The sequence below is a fragment of the Bos javanicus genome, chromosome 19 (assembly GCF_032452875.1).
Source record: "Bos javanicus breed banteng chromosome 19, ARS-OSU_banteng_1.0, whole genome shotgun sequence".
NCBI lineage: Eukaryota > Metazoa > Chordata > Mammalia > Artiodactyla > Bovidae > Bos > Bos javanicus.
In genome coordinates this window covers 53199427-53216587 of record NC_083886.1, presented here as the reverse complement: position 1 = coordinate 53216587, position 17161 = coordinate 53199427, and the positions used below count along the sequence as shown (strand labels likewise).

The following is a 17161-nucleotide window of genomic DNA, read 5'->3' as shown; positions in this document are numbered from 1 at the left end:
AAACATTGATTTATGTTGGTGGTTTTGTTTTCTATAACTTTCTGCCTGTGGGCTGAACAAAGGTATGGCCTTCATAACTGCCAAGAGGATAATCCAGAATGGGAGGGTCCTCCGTGAGTGGCCAGTCCAGGGTTCTCCTGGAACACGTGCTCATGGGAGACAGGGCACAGATCTGGGTCTCGTCTCTATTCAAAAAGTGCTGCCCCCAGGGGGTTGTTTTGAGCCTGCCCTGAAATACAAAAGAACAGTGAGGCCAAGCCTGGGCGGGCTCCTTCCGGAGTGCCAGCTCTGCCCAGGAAGCTGTCCCTCCCAGGGGAGCTCCTGACCCAGAGGGAGCCTGAGTGTGCCCAGTCCTCATTAGTCATGGTGCAGTTTAGTCACCGTGTTTGTCACATGGGCGCGGGGGATGCATCCCTGGAGCCTCACTGGAGCAGGTGAATACCTTCCAGAAGAGCTACAGAATATCACTTTATCTACAGGGGGAAATTTTCAAGTAGGACCTTCCATTCCTGGGAGATTTCCTCAGCCAAAAGCCCTTTTCTGTGACTTTGAAGCCACTCAAAAGCAGCCACCAACCTCTGCTTGTCTTGTGGCCTCAGGTCGTCACAGTGACCACCCCCTCACTTGTCCCTTTGCTCCTTCAGGCCACAGTGAACGCCCGGCCTCAGCGCATCCTCACCACCTCCTCCCTCACGCAGTCGGCGCCTGCCAGCCCCACCAACAAAGGCATCCACATCCACCAGGCGGGGTGAGTGGTAGGCAGCCCGCCCCCCAGGGTCTGGGGAGGTTCCCAACACAGCCTCCCCGGCCCTGCCAAGTCTGCAGGTTCTCTCTCACTTATCTGAGCCCCTCCTAGAATCCTTTCCTGCCTGCATCTGTACAACTGTTCAGAAAGCTGAACTGAACCTGACTCCATTCAGGATTTTATCAGAGGGTCATGTCTTCCAGCGAGTGACCAGCAGGTTGGAACCCTCCTCGAAATCAGTGTTCACAGGGCTGTGCACTGGATCCTAGCGGGGCACATGTGCCCTGCACCCTCCTAGGGCTGACTCACAGCCCAGACCAAGCTTGCCTCTGGCTGCACTGGTTTTCAGGGGAGGATGGTTCTTAGAAACTGGAAGGGGTCATTAATTCAGCAGCAGCAGTTCAGGTTTGGAAGTCACATCAGCAAGTCAGGTGATGAGGCTGTTCCAAGCTGGTGACCCTCAGCCCATTCCCAGGATCAGTGGAGGTTGCTTGGGGTTTGGTGTCAAAGGAATGGGCTCTGGGTAAAATGCAGTTTCTTCTTCCCCGACGGCAGAGGCTCCCCTCCAACATCCAGCGCAAGCAGCTCCAGCCTGACCAACGACGTGGCCAAGCAGCCGGTCAGCCGAGACCTGCCTCCAGGCCGGCCGGGCGCCACAGGCCCCGTGGGGGTACAGTACACACCCCACTCGCACCAGTTCCCCCGGACGCGGAAGATGTTCGATAAGGGCCCAGACCAGGTACAGATGTCCCTCTCAACACTAACTTCCTTCAACATTCAGTTACACCCCATAGGCGGGTATAGTCTCTGCAGCTAAGTTAAACAAGGCTATTCAGGGGAGGGAGGAATTGGCGCCTTTGTTTGCAAGAAAACATACGAGGGTGGACTGGGAAGCTAGGGCCTTGGGTCTTGTCGATACTGCTTGCTGCTGTCCCGGCCAAGTGGACACAATATAGAGAGGGCATTCTGCATACACCAAGGACGTGTCTCAGCTCACCAGTGACCAGCGATTTTAATAGGAAGGTCACAGCAGCCTGCAGGCTGACTTTGGAGCTGGAGCAGGTGTTGAGGGTAGACAGGTGTCCACACCGGCTGCTAGCCCCGCCCACCTGGCTTCGGAGCCGCCTGCTTCCCTTGCCTCAATGGCCGAGGGACAAAAATGGCCACAGGCACTTTTGTCAGGTTTAGCCTCCCAGCTGGACTCTGCCTGAGTCAGCCAGGCAGGAGTGGCTGACCCACAATCCGGGAGTCCTGGCCCAGCAGCGCTGCAATTCCCCCTGGCAGGCGGGAGGTAAGACCTTATTGCTGACCCCATCTCTCTGGATAGCAGAGACTCCTCTCTGAGGCACTTCTCCCGCCCTGTCGTGTGCAGTGAGGCCAACCCCTGCCCCGCCAGCCCAGCCCACATTGGTTCTACAACAGGGAACAAACTGACCCACCACCCCACCGCAGCACCAAGTGTTTTAAGTTTTAATGTTTAGAAGTCCCAGATGGCCCGAGCTCTGCTGCGCCCTTGTCCAGGAGCCACAGAGCAGGCCAAGGTCCTACGTGTATGACTGGCCCAGTGGGAGCGACAGCCCAGGGACCAGGCGGCAGAGGCCCTGTGCGGGGCTCCTAGACCCAGTGCTGAGGACCAGTGTCAGGCTCTGCAGCCTAGCCTACCCTGGCCATTTCCGGGGGACACTCCGTCTCTTGCACAAACTCAGAGCCCTGTTTTGACAGTCAGGGTTCCTTGGTCACCAGGACAGAGAAGTAAGGGGACCATAGAGATACTGTCCTCAGAAACCTGACCACTGACACCTATGCCTTGGTCTCCAGAAAGGGACTGTCTCAAGCTCACAGAGAGGGTTGGGGTTGACATGACTAACTCTGTTTCTGTCTTCTCCTCTCTTTTCCAAACGCCCCAAAGACCACCGACGACCCAGATGATACTGCCGGACACAAAAGTTTCATCTCGGCCACGATGCAGACGGGGTTCTGCGACTGGAGCGCGCGGTACTTTGCCCAGCCTGTCATGAAGGTAGCCATGCATCAGCAGCTCTCAGGGTTTAAAGCCAAAATTCCCCAGCCGGCACTGCCCTCGTCTCCTCAGCAAGCGAGCACGGGCCTCCGGAGCCCCAGCCTCAGGCCTGGGTGTCTGAACCCTTCTGCTCTGAGCTCAAGGTCTGATCCCCACTGGCTTGCTCACTGTGACCCTCAGGGGCCGTGACTCCCACCAGCCCACATGCCATTGCGCAGGCCTGGCCCTGAGTCACGGAGTGGGGCAGGCACAGGGCTGCACAGGGCCCTATTGTGCCCAGTGGCCTCCTATTCCACCGAGCGTGGCTGTTAAGGGGACACCAGATTGCTGTCATGGAAGCTGGAATTAACGGTCAAAAAAACAGCAAAAGAAACTGACTTCACTTACCTGCCTTTCTGAGCTTGCCAGTATAAAATGTGTCATTTTGTCTTGATTGGCAAGGTCACCCAGGAGTTCCCCAGGCTTACGGTGCTCCCGGCTTCAGGGACTGTCAGACTGAGCTAGCTAGCTAGGGCTAATCTGACTTATTCTGGGACACTGCCTTCCAGGTTTGATGATGTGACATGTCCTTTCACTACAGACTTGGGCCACACATTCAGGGTGCCAGGGTGAGACAGGGCAGTGCTATCAAAACAGAATCTTGGTGCCCATCTTTTTGCAGGGAGCACTGCAGGGGCTCATTTTAGACTTTGATGGTCTAAAGCACGTTCTTACCTTCCTTTCCCCTCATGCTGCTGCTACTGCTGCTAAGTCGCTTCAGTCGTGTCTGACTCTGTGTGACCCCATAGACGGCAGCCCACCAGGCTCCCCCATCCCTGGGATTCTCCAGGCAAGAACACTGGAGTGGGTTGCCATTTCCTTCTCCAGTGCATGAAAGTAGAAAGTGAAAGTGAAGTCGCTCAGTCGTGTCCGGCTCTTAGCAACCCCATGGACTGCAGCCTACCAGGCTCCTCCGTCCATGGGATTTTCCAGGCAAGAGTACTGGAGTAGGGTGCCATTGCCTTACCTTCTTTCCCCCTCATAGATAATGGAAAATTGAAAACTGCAGCTTATTCTTACTTGTGTATCGAGCTATATATCCAAGAAATTTCCAGGAAGAGTGTTTGGACTGTATTAGAGCTTTTCTCTTACTTTCCTGTTTCTCTGTAGTGATACTGGCTTTTGCCAATTAAAAGACAGAATAATGGTTGTCAGTGCCTAAGGCAGGTGATAAAGGAAAAGCAGTCTCTCAGTAGCAAAAACTAGAATCCATGTAAATGTCCAGCAGGAGGAGAATGGTTAAAGAAGGTTGAAGTACTTGATATAATACTACTGGAGCTACTGAAAAATAAAACTTTTAAATTAGTAACTTAAGAAAATGCTCATAACAAAATTTCCTTAAAAGGGGAAAAAAAACAAGATATAAACTGGCCACGAGATGGACAGAGTTTCCACACTTAGCACACAGTACCTTTATAGTCTGGAGCTGGAAACGGCAACCCACTCCAGTATTCTTGCCTGGAAAATTCCTTGGACAGAAGAGCCTGACAGGCTATAGTCCATGGGGTCACAAAGAGTTGGACATGACTGAGTGACTGAGCATGCACCTTTATATCAGGGGGAAAATACATTAAAGAAATGATCCCAAGAGATCACTGAGGCCTGTTACAGTCAACCAAGTGTGTTGTCCACACCTGGGTTGACCTGCTCCCCCTGATCTCTCAGGCTTCTCTGGCTAAGGATGGAGAAAGTGGGAAAACATGAATTTGTCTCAGGAGAGGGATCGTTGCTGGTGCTATGGGTAGCAAGTCATCCTTTCGATCTGTGGTGCGTACTGTCTGAGTGAGTGAGTCTAGTCTAGTAGTAACAGACGTTCAGAATCCATGATACAGTCTTCTGCTTCAGGCAAGTGTGGTCAAGCGACACAGACTCTGGGTGGCTGGTCCACCATCTCACTGAAACTGCAGTGACTGTAAGTCACAGAAGCTGCTTGGTAGGACGCTGAGCTGCTGTTCTCGAAGTCTCTGGGCATGCCTATTCTCAGTTCTTCCTGTGGGAAGAAGTGGCATAGGTAATCCAAAACACATTTTTCTTGAACATAGACACAAACTTGACTTTTCCCCTAAGGATCTGCTTTCCTTTCCTAGGCATCAGGTACTTAGAACACAGGTGCCCTCTGTGAGCACACATCAGCTGACCTTGGAGGAAGGCTTCTTGGGCGAGGGCTGCCGTTTGTGGGGACCCCTACATATGTGTTTACATGTTTCACTCAGGTGCAAACCCACAGCCAGCATCTGCTCTGGGGCTGAGCCATGCCTCCCTTTTTTTCAGCAAATTCCCCTGCCTTTGTGCTCCTCTGTGTGTGTTCTAGCTGGAAGTGTGTCTGAGAATTCCCGCTGGGGAGGGTCCTGCGTGTCACTAGCCTGGAGGAGACAGAGTCTGTGAGCCCAGTGGTCTGTCCCGGTGCATCATGCTGGCTCCCATAGTGGACCCTGCGGTGCAATGAGGGGAGAAGGGTCCCCACAGGATGAAGTCAGCTTTCACTGTGGAGCCCGCGAGAGGAGCCAGAAAAACAGTTGCTGCATGCATGTTCTTTCTGACTCACCATGTTTGTGATAACAAACTCCCATTGGATGTAGCTTGAAATGACAAGCTCGAGGTGTTATGGTTGAAAATGAAGTTGTTACAGTGAGTTTTGTCTGTAATCCCTGTTGACAACTTAGGGTGCTTAGGACTCAAGTGATTTCTTTTACTTTAATTAGAGACCTTTTCCAAACTTTAGAAGAGGATATGTTTAATCTCATTGCTTTTTTTTTTTTAATTTATTACTTTTTCCAGGTGGTATTCGTAAGTGCCTTCTTTTATTAATTTAATTAATCATTGAATGACACATTTGTGCAATAAAATGCATTAGGAACTTTTTTATTACCCTGTTTCATATGCAAATTAAAGATAGCTCAAGGCTAGGATTGTACCTCAGAAAGGACAGAAGAACCCCAAACTCTAAATCACTTCAGAGGTAAGCATAGGAAACTACATTTTCACCAGATAACATAATTATGCCCAATATTTACAGTCACGTGCAACTAATGGTTAGTGGGATTGAATACTCAAAACATGACTGTAATGACAGTTTTTGCTGACTTTTTATCAGTTCACAGTCAGATTTCTTACAGGTCTGTGTGACCAAAAAGAACTACATTCTGGACTGTTCTCCTTTGATTGATGGTACCCCCTCTCTCTTCTATGGTTTGGTTTCCAGAGTTCATATCTTACTTTAGGCAGGATATTAAAAATGGTCTGTCTTGTGTTTAAAAAGTAGAGGCATACTGAAATTTGTTCTGATTATAAAAATAATATGAATTCTTTTTTCATTCTCAGGTTGGTAAATTTCAAAGATTGATTTCTAGCAAGAGGATGGATTAACCGGGGGGTATAGGGTAATAGAAAGTCTCACACACTATGGGTGGCTGGTGAAATATTAGCTTGGTATAGGACAGTTCAGTAGTAGCTATCCAAGCTATAAATGGGTAGGCCCTAGAAACCAGCAGTTGGAGAAAGAAATGGCAACCCTCTCCAGTATTCTTGTCTGGAAAATTCCACGGACAGGAACCCGGTTACAGTCCATGGCATCGCAGAGTCAGACACAACTGAGCACAGCACAGAAACCAGCAATCCCACTCTGAGGAGCAGATCGTAAACCCACTACTGTACATGGATATGTAATAACTTGTGTCAAGAAATGCTGTTACAGATTATTTGTAATAACAAAAAGTTTGAAAACAAAAAAGAGAGTATTAGTAAGGAGACAGTTAAAAATGATTCATCTGTGTAGTAGACATAGACATTAGTCAGTAAGCTTCATCTCTGTGTGAGGCTTTAATGGGATGTCCTTGATATAGTAGGTCACATAACACGATGGTCCAAGACATGTGCACAGATGTTGTGGTTCCATAGATTTGTGTAAGCACCAGAGGAAGCTTGGAAGGTGACTCTTAATGTGGTTACTTCTAGAAGGTAGGACTGGAATCAGGGCAAGGGACTGTCCTTTTTACATTATATACTTCCAGCTCTTTGAATTTTTTAAAAAGAACAATTGTTTGTTTCATAATTCAGGACAGATTAAAATATAACATTTAATTACAAAAAGAGCTTTATAAAAAAATAAGAGCAAATACTTCTTGTACTTCCATTTCTTTGTATGGAGGCAGCATTACTCTGTTACCAAAACCAGTCAAAGACATTAAGAGAATAAAAATCTACAAGCCAGTATTCTTCATGGACATGAACCCAAAATCCTTAACATAATATTCATAAATAAAATGCAGCAGTACATAAAATAGATTCTACACTGATGACCAAGTGGATTCTATCCCAAGAATGCAGAGTTGATTCAGCACTTTTAAATTAGTCCTATAACTGTATCAACAGACTAAAGAAAAACCATATGATCATCTCAGTAGCTGCAGAAAAAGGATTTGATGGAATTCAACAGCCATTCAAAATAAAAACTCCTAGCCAACTAGGAATAGAAGGAAACTTCCTTACTCTTATACTGGGTGCCTATAGAAAACCTACAGTTAACATATTTTCACTGATAAAAGACAGTGCTTTTTCTCCAAAACCAGGTGTATGTGAGGCAAAGATGTCTCATCTTACCATTCCCATTCAGCATCCTCCCAGAGGTCCTAGACAGCAAGGCAAGAAAAGAAAATGTGTACATATGGGAAGGGTAAAATAAAACTCTATTCACAGACAATATTGGATGTATAGAAAACCCTAAGTAATCTGAAAGATGCTGCCAGAATAAGTGAGTTCAGTAAGACTGCAGGATACAAGGTCATTATACAAAAATCTGTTTATTTCTGTATGAATGATCAGAAATTACAATAACATCAAAAAAAAAATCATGAAGTACTTAACTTAGCTACAAATCTAAAAAAAAAAAAAAGCAAAATCCAAATGGTGAAAAATGAAAAACATTGATGAAAAAAATCAGAGAAGACTTAAATCAGTGAAGACCACATTCATGGGTTGAAAGACTATGAAATTCAGATGTCAGTTCTCCCTAAACTGATGTATATAGAGCAATGTAGTCTGAATCCAAATCCCAATAGACCTTTTCTTTTCTTTTTTAAAATTTATTTATTTTAATTGGAGGATAACTGCTTTATAATATTGTGTTGGTTTCTGCCATATATCAACATGAATCAGCCATATGTGCCGTCCCTCTTGGACCTCCCTCCTGGCTTTCTCTTTTTAATCAACAAGCCTCTTCTACAATTTATGAGGAAAAGCAAAGAAACTGAAGTAACCAAAACAATTTTGAAATAGAACAAAGTTGGAGGACTTTTGTTGCCTGATTTCGAGATTCACCATAAAGTTAAATAATCAAGACGTGGAATTGGTGAGAGGACAGACACATGGATCAACGGGACAGAACAGAGTCCAGAAATAGTCACATCAGTACATCCCATTGATTTTCCATGGAGGTATGAGAACTGTTCAGTTCAATGAAAGGAATGTGTCTTTCCAGCGGAGTGGCACCATGGTAATTGGACACCCATTTGCCAAAAGTAGAAATTCAGTCACTCACTCACACCTTGTACAATAACTCACTCCTTAAATGTGAAGCTTGGAACCATGAAAATTCTGGAAGAAAATCTTTCTGACCTTGGGTTAGGCAGTAGTTTCTTTAATAAGGCACAAAGAGCACAGGCCACACAAGAAAAAGTGGCCGATTGCTCTTCACCAAAAATCGATAACTGCTCTTTGAGTAATCCTGTTAGGAACATGAAATCATGAGCCACAAACCAAAAGAAAATTAAAAAACACATACAAATCTTGTATCCAGTATATATAAGGAATACTCAAAATTCCATGATCAGGAAACAAGTGGCCCCGTTAAAAACAATGGGCTAAAGATCTGCAGACACTTTACCATAAAAAGTACCCAGGCAGCGAATAAACTTGAGAAAAGATGTGTAGCATCACAGCAGTTATTCACAAGGGAAGTCGAGTTACCACAATGAAATAGATACTGCACATCTGTTAGAAGGGCTAAAATTTTCAAATCTGTCAATACCAAGTACTGGCAAAGGATGCAGAGCAGCTGAAACTTTCATACTTTGCTGGTGCAAAGGCAGAATATTGCAAGCACTTTGGAAACATTTGGCCCTTTCTCATAAATTAAACACATACTTAACCATAGAGCCCAGCAATCCTACTCCTAGATATTCACCCAGGAGAAATGAAAACTTCTGTTCATTCAAAAGCCTGTACTTGAATATTTACAGTGGCTTTATTCATAATTACCAGGAACTGGGAACAACCCAGATATCCTTCACCGGGTGAATAAACTGCTAGAATATTTCATATGATGAAATACTAATTCACCAAATGTTTTCTAAATAAACTGAAGCATACACACTATGGATGAAATTCAGCTGCGTTACACTCAGTGAAAGAAGCCAGACTTAAACTGTACAGTTCATTTATACGGCATCTGGAAAAGGCAAAGCTACAGCGATGGAAAACAGAGGTGGTGCTGGACTTGGACTGGGGGAAAGGCCAGGCTACAGAGGGCATCTAGCAGTTTGGGGTGAAGGAACTATTCTACATGTCCATTGTGCGTGGTTACATGACCGTGGGGCCTGTCAGAACTCAGAACTGGGCCCCAAAGGGTGAGATTTACCGCATGTGAATTGCATCTCAGTCACCCTGATGCTTTGTGAGGTGTGGTCACATGATAAAAATGCCTGTACTTAGGTATCAGAACCTACAGTGAATTCCGATCTGCCCTTCAGAGCTTCTTCCTTAACGGTCAGTGGCCTTCAGCTTGGTAACTCTTTAGACGTCATGCCCAGCGGAGACCAGTCAGCCCACAGCCAGTGCGCTCCCTCCCGGCACTGCTGACTCCGTCATTGTTTGGGGAGGGTGGTTTGTTGTTAAACAAGGTCTCTGTCCCACCGCAGAACTCGATTTGTTTCTGGTGGGAACCCAGGAAGCTCTTTGGTGGGGACTTCCATGACCTCACGAGCCTTCCAGGGGTCGAGCTTCAGTCCTGATAGCCACGTGCCTGTTGTGGATTTTATCCCATACACTTGAACCCCTTTAAATTCAGAGGCATTGAGGGTGTGCCCTGTGTTTCACAAGTTCATCATATGAGGACCTGCTTACCTGGCAAGGCCTGCCATCAGGCTTCTGAGACCCTCTGGTCTCCCTTTGTTCCCAAGCCCAGGCTGCCCCAGTGACAGTTAAGGAACAAGGGGGATGCCGTCACCAGCCTTCAGCTGTCGGCTCCACGGGAGGCCTCCGGAGGTTTCAGCATCATAATTGGTTTTTGTCTGAGGAGAAGCCAGGTGTTAGGAATCCTCAGCGTGTCATGATCCTAATCATGTAACACTATTAGCCTCACCCACGTCCCTCCAGCTCTGCCAGGAGGAAAGCTCAGCACCGTCTAGGTCTGGGCTTCTGTTTACTCAGAAGCTTCTATTCAACCTGCAGAGCCACGAGGTAAGGGGAGGGGCAGGCAACTGAGCAGATGATTAAGAAGAGCTGAGCAGGAAACAGTCTGGTCCCCTCCATCCGTCCTCATCCCTCCCGGCCGGCTGACGCCTGCTGCTTCTCGCAGCCTCTGCTCTCTCCCTTTCCCCGTCTCTCTCCACCCACACCTCCCGCACTGCCCCGCTGCTGCCCGCCCCCGCTTGTCCTAGTGCTTCGTGGTGATTGTCCCCAGGACGGTGTGTGCGCTGGTTCCTGGGCTGCGGTTCAGTTCAGTTCAATGCTGCAAGTCCTTCCTGAGCTCAGCGGGGCCACTCCCCAGAGCTCCGTGCTCTGCTGCTTAGGACTCAGCCCGGGGCAGTGATGCCTGGCTGTGCGGTGGAGGTCAGTCTGTCTGAGGCCCCAGGGCGCATGTGGCCACACTCCCACGCACAGCTGCCTCCTGCCCCCTTCCTTCCTCCTGCCTGCCCTCACCACATGGAGAACTTCCTTTCTGTCTGTCCCACTCCCTCCCTGCTTCCAGACCCTTCCTCTAAACCTGCAGAAACCAGAGCTTCATTCTGATTCTGTCTTCTTTTCATCTGGAGGTTTTCTTTTTATCACTCTATGTTATTGGTTATCTGTAATTTCTTTTCCAGTAATCTCTGGATTGTCATGAAACAAAACCAGCTGGTAAAAACCCACCATCTATCCCAAGTGCCTTCGTGGGGTTATGTCTACAACACTAACTGCTCTGGAGGCTCTAGGTGACTTTTCTTCTGTTGTCTCCGTGTCAGGATATCTTTGCTGTTTTGCTGGCTGTGGGTTTGTGATTTTTAAGAGAAAAAAGACAGGACTGTAGCAGTGAAATCCTGGAACACAGACCCCTCTGGTCTGTGCACAGGGATGAGATGAGGTTTCGGGTTGTTTGTTTGTGATCAGAGATAACACGGAGCATTTAAGAAGACACAAAAGTGCTCCGTGACCATTTCGTGTAATAACTGCTTCCCATCTTCTCAGCTGTGCTTGCACACACACAGGCACCGTACACGTGACCACGTTCACCATTCGTCATCCTGATGCTTTCTCCAGCAGAGAAGATGACTTTTAAAATATTGAATATGGGCTCCCTCTGCCTGTGCAGTGTTACCTGGCTGAGTACAAGGCAGGTTAGCTCTCAGCCAAGAAGAAGTAGGGTTTTTCCAAGTTTATTTGATTCCTTTTATATCTGAGAACTTTACAGGTCTGAGTTCTCAAGCAGGCAACCAGAGTTAGGCAAGTTGACTGTATGACGAAGGAGATACATCGTTTTTACACAAGTGATTACGTTCTGAATATAGTAAACTTAAATCCTAACTTACTGTTTGCTAAGTGTGGCCCTCTCCTAGACATGACCCACATGCCATGAAGCAAGAAGGGCCCTTATCCAGGAAGGGGGACTGTTCCAGCTTCCACATACTTCATATGCAGAAGCTGATGAAGGAAGGCAGAAGTTCCCAGGCATAGGGTCGAAGCTCCTTCCTCACTCTCCACCCACATGGAATCTGATGCCAGCTTTGCCCCTTTGCTGTGTTAGGTGGAGCCTGGCGGGCAGTAGCTCCTGCCCGCCAGGGGTGAGAAGGCCCCGCCCTCAGGCCCAGGCTGCCTCTCCGGCCCCAGGGGGCAGCACTACCGTGCCTGCTGCCCTCTGTCACTTCTCATGAGTGCGTTCATCTTCTAACCAGAGGCTTCGTTTCCCTTTGGCATCAGAATAAAAGCAAACCTCTCTGAGCACACCACATCTTTTTCTGATTTTGCATTTAAGGGTACAAAGGAGTCAATCTAGTGTCCAGCACAGCAGAGCCCGTTATGTCCCCTCCTGCAGGAAACACCTGGCCCTTATCCCTGCACCTCCCCCTCAAATTCTGTCTGCTTTGAAAGCAGCCCCCTCGCTGCCCTGTCAGAGTGTGACAGCTTCTGGCCTCTACGGTTGGGCTGTCAGAGGCAGGGGCTTCCTAAGTCTCTGCTCCATGTCCCCAAGCCAGCCAGCCCTCCCCCGGGTCCCAGGTCCCGGTCCCGGGTCCCAGAATCTCCACACCCAGCTGTCAGCAGGGTGCAATGCCCCCAGCACAGGGAGGGAAGCAGGTTCGGGAGCTTGGTGACCACCCTCTGACTGTAAGGGTCTGCTCTGACTGCTGTTGGGCACTGGACCGACCAGAGAACCAGGTTTCTTCTGCACCTGCAGAGGGGGAACCCTCTCATTTGGAAATAATTGTCTTAATTTTCTTTTTTTTAATTGTTGGAGATTCCAGAAGAGCATGACCTGGAGAGTCAGATCCGCAAGGAGCGGGAGTGGCGGTTTCTGCGGAACACCCGTGTCCGGAAGCAGGCGCAACAGCTCATCCAGAAGGGTAAGGGGTGTCCCCAGGGGCCACCGCGGGCAGTGAGCCGGCCCCCACTTGCCCTGGTGCGGGCAAGGAATGAGGCTGGTGGAGATGCTCCAGGGAGGAAGGGGTGCCACCGTGGGGCACCACTCACCTGCCCAGGAAGGCCTTGTCCCCAGGGAGACAGGGAGGCTCTCTGGGATCATCGTCCAAGGAAGCTCCTGTCTGACTGGCGGCCTCTGAGACAGTCGTGGCTTCTGCCTTTTGTCATTTCCAGAGAGAAGGGAGCAAGCCCTCTGCAGCCTTGGGGTCCACAGCAGGGTGGCCTGTGTCCTCACCATGGGGACAGAAGACAAACCTCAGGCCCTGGTTGTATTTGCCTGGACCCCACATGGCCCCCAGATAATTGCTCCCTATTACCCCAAGCCTGTATATCAGTCACATTTTGACCAAACCTTTTACTAAATTTGCCAACAGGTACCCTAACTCCCCACTTTGCATACCCTCCAGCCCCACCCCACCTCACCAGTGCGGGGACGTGGGCTGCCACAGGGAGGGCTGCTGTGTCATGGGTCCCCCTTATGTCAGCTGCAGCAGCCCCCTACCCTCAGGCACTGAGGCCAGGTGGGAGGGGGCAGCCAAGGGGCTCCACCCTGTGGTTAGGACAGGGCCAGAGCACTGGGCAGCTCCCCCACCCAGGGACAAGCCTTCGCCTCCCTCTTTCCCAGCAGTACAGCCCCCAGGGCTCAGGAGCCAACTCAATCCCACAGCTGTGGGTGGGCTGGTCTTCCAGCTCTGCCTGAGTCCTTGTTGCTGGGCCAGCTTTGGGCAGTGGATGATGCTCCCTGGGTGCTGCACAGAGTAGATAAGCAGACTCCTCACACTTTTGTGGAATTATTTTCATGACCTTCTCTCCCTGTGGTGTCAAATTCCCTTGATTATTAAGGGTTACTTTTTTTTTTAATTTTTTAAAATTTATTTATTTATTTGGCTATGCAAGGTTTCACTTGCAGCAAGCAGGATCTTTTTAGTTGTGGCGTATAGCATGTGGGATCTAGTTCCCTGAACAGGGATCGAACCTGGGCCCCCCACATTGGGAGCATGGAGTCTTAGCCACTGGACCACCAGAGAATTTTTTTGTATTATGGGTTACTATTTAAAGTTGCAGCTGAGGACCCATGAGCCCATCCCTACCTGCAGGCAGCCTGGAGGCGGGATCTCATCCCTGGCCCACCTGCCCAGGCCTGGTGCCCCCCAAGCACTTCCAGAAGCAATGCTGTTTCAGAAGCACTTCGAGCGCATTCACAGTGCTCTCATTGAGATGCTAGGGTCACATTCCATTAATGCAGGGTCACTTCTGCTAAAACCAATCTTGGTTGTTTGTAACTCACCTCTGTGAAGGCGCATTCTAGATGTAAAGCCCCCAGGGATGTAGAATTCAAAGTCTGCCAGTTTTTCCAGGAGAGCTTGAGCCGCCCAGCTTGATAGGAGTTCTTTGAATTATGGTGTCAAGGACCTATTTTCTTGGAAGTCTGTGGTTCTTTAGACCCCAGGCCTACCAAAGGGGACAGCAGGACAAATTGGTTTCCCTGTACCCACAGGCGGCCTGGGAGCCAGTCTGCCGCACACAGCGAACATCTGAAGGCAGTAAAGGCCACACTTGGCTGGTGGTGTTTCGGTCAGCATTGCACAGGGAGTGAAATTAGAGCCGGTCATTTGAGAACCAACCAGGTTTTGCAGACAGAAAAGAAAAAAATCATCTTTGTAAATTAGGGTCAGGGGTTCTCTTTTCCAGTCTTTGTGGGGAAAAGATCTGTTTGTCTGACACACACCGAAAGGAACTGCTGAGCTGCTGGAGACCTTGACAAGTGAGCTTGCAGGCAAGAGCCTCACCGCCGGCAGACGTGGGCAGAGAGGGCAGGGCCACTAGCAAGGCCACAGCCTCCTGCACTGCCTGTAGCGCTCAGAGCCTGGACTCTGTGAAGTGGTGGTTTCATCTGAGGCCAGCCATGTGCTGGGAAGGATGTGAATCGTGGAATATCGCCTACGGGCCCAGCAAAGTCATTAGACGAGTCCGCGAGGCCCCAGGAGATGAGCTGGGAAAGTTAATGCCGCCTCCCTTATCTGTGACCCCTCCAGCCAGCCCCCGTGATGCTGCAACCTCACCATCGTGCCCAGATCTGTGCGTGTGTGCAGAATGCCTGCAGTGACTCAGGACCTGGGTGTCCCTTCATCTTTCCTGGGTCAAATTACACGCCCTCCCTGGGGAACCCATGGCTGAGGGGGAGGGCATCTCTGGGCAATAGTTAAACGTTCCCAGGCCTGTTTGCCTGTTAGTTTAACCCCATCCTGATGATTGAGTGGTTTTCAGTGTTAGCTTTTTTAGCAAAGGGAGGCGAAAAAGCCTGAAATCGTGGGTGATAGCAGCTCACCCAGCAGGTGCCAGGTTCACGAAGCACGAGCGCCACAGTCGCTCTCCTCTGTGTCACCCAAGACCAGCTTCCAGTGGCCAAGGAGGGGGTGACCCCGGGGCTGAGTGTTGTGGGGGCTGCTTGCCCTCCACGACGGGCAGGTACAGGGGCCACACGCCTGGCTCCTCTGCATGAGCCTGCATCCTTCTGCAGATAACATGTGGGAACCCATCTGATGCTCCCCACACTGGTATCCTCTTTTCGTTGCTCTTCTAGAGCTCCTTCAGGGCCATAGCAGTTTTTCCCAGGTACCTGTGTTGGGGCCTGGGGAGCAGATCCCCATTCACGTCCTCTGTGTGACTCTTGATCAGCTGTCTTTCCGTCATTTCAAGGTTCCCGCCTTTCCATACTGGAGGCCCCCGCCTCCACACAGGAGTTGGCTGGGTTACGGACAGTGATGGCCAAACCAAAGCTTTAGTCTTGGGTCTGAGTTCCGAATCGCCGCCTTACTGAACTTTATTCCAAAATCTGTGACATTCTTTTCAGAAAACCTTAACCTGCGTGCACTGCTCTGAATATTGCCGACGGGCTGTCGTAAGCGTGAGTCGGATGCCAGCCTGTCTGCATGGAGGCAGCCCCACCCTCAGGAGCCCGCCCACACTCTGCCTCCTGCTTCCCTCTGGGCCCCTCCCAACCCCCCAGATACGAGCGGCTGGCGTCAGCCTTGGCAAAACACGGCAGTGACGTTTACTGCAAATTGAGGCCCATCGTCCTGTGTTTCCCTCGGCAGGTATCACAAGGCTGGACGACCAGATATTTCTGAACAGGAACCCTGGCGTCCCCTCCGTGGTCAAGTTTCACCCCTTTACACCATGCGTGGCCGTCGCTGACAAAGACAGCATCTGGTATGGGGGTACTTATGGGGCTGGCCTTTCAGGTGGAGAACAAGTAGCCCCAGGGGGTGTGGGCAGGACACCCCCTGCCCCATCCAGGCGTGGAAGCGCCTCACCCCAAGCCTCTGGGCTGCTTCGGGGGTGGGGGCTAGAGAACTTGCCGGCAGATGTCTCTCCTCCTGGTGCTGCCCACACCCTCCCAGGGCTGCACTTGGCCACGTTACCATGGGCGCTCCAGAGGCCTGACCACAGTTACATGTGGGCCAGGACCGGAGCTTCAGGCACTAAGATGGGGCTGTTCCTGTGCAATGAACAGAGAGCAGAGCACAGGGGCTCGTTAGGACCCCCCAGTGACAGGGCATGTTAGGGACCCGCTTAGGTGCAAGGGCAGCAAGTGTGCAAAGGGAAAGCGTCAGTAACAAGACACCACTTTAACTCATAGCGACTGTTGCCCTTATGTCGCTGAGAAAGTGCACACTTGATGGGAGAGACCATGGGGACGATTATTTTTATAGCTGATAAAATGGACAGAATTCTTACCTATTTCTTATTCTTCTCCTTTTTTATACATAGCATAAAATTTACTGTCTTCTCCGCTTTTAAGCTTGCAGTTTAGTGGCATTGAGTGCTTTCACCTTGTTGGGCAGCCGTCACCACCGTCCACCTCCAGGACTTTTTCATCACCCCAAGCTGAAACTGTGTCCCCATTAAACACTGACTCCCCCTCCCCACTCCCCAGGCCCAGCATCCACCACTCAACTTTCTGTCTCTGGGAATTTGTCTGTTCTGGGAACCTCAAATGAGTGGAATCATCTAGTATTTGTCCTTTTGTGATTGGCTTATTTCGCTTAACATACCATCCGCAAGATTCATTCGTGCTGTAGCAGGTGTCAGAACTTACTTCCCTTTTAAGATGGAATAGTGGTCCAAGTGTGTGGATCACACTTTGTTTCCTCCTTCATCCATCAGTGGGCACTTGGGTTGCCTCCATCCTTTGGCTATTATGAGTGACACGCTATGACCTGGGTGCACATCTCTTGAATATGTACACAGAGGTGGGATCCTGGACACGTAGTACTTCAGTGTTCAGTCATCTTGAGGAACCGCTCTTGCTCTGCGTGGCGGCTGCACCATCTCACATTGCTACCAGTAGGGCACAGGGTTCCAGTTTCTCCACATTCTGACGACACTTGTCCTTCTCTGTGTTTGCTGGTGGCTGACCTGCTGGGTGTCAGGTGGTATTTCCTTGTGGCTTTCATTTGTTCCTC

General features: G+C 49.7%; 1 protein-coding gene across 2 annotated transcripts in view; it reads left to right on the top strand.

Annotated features, from left to right (window-relative positions):
- Positions 1 to 17161, top strand: part of RPTOR (regulatory associated protein of MTOR complex 1) — a 323215-nt gene that overhangs the window by 288002 nt on the left and 18052 nt on the right. For both annotated transcript variants that reach the window (XM_061392613.1, XM_061392614.1), the window contains exons 22-26: positions 645 to 748; positions 1301 to 1484; positions 2655 to 2765; positions 12511 to 12616; positions 15791 to 15905. In XM_061392613.1, coding sequence (XP_061248597.1) covers positions 645 to 748; positions 1301 to 1484; positions 2655 to 2765; positions 12511 to 12616; positions 15791 to 15905 — 620 coding nt within the window. The remainder of the gene's footprint in view (positions 1 to 644; positions 749 to 1300; positions 1485 to 2654; positions 2766 to 12510; positions 12617 to 15790; positions 15906 to 17161) is intronic.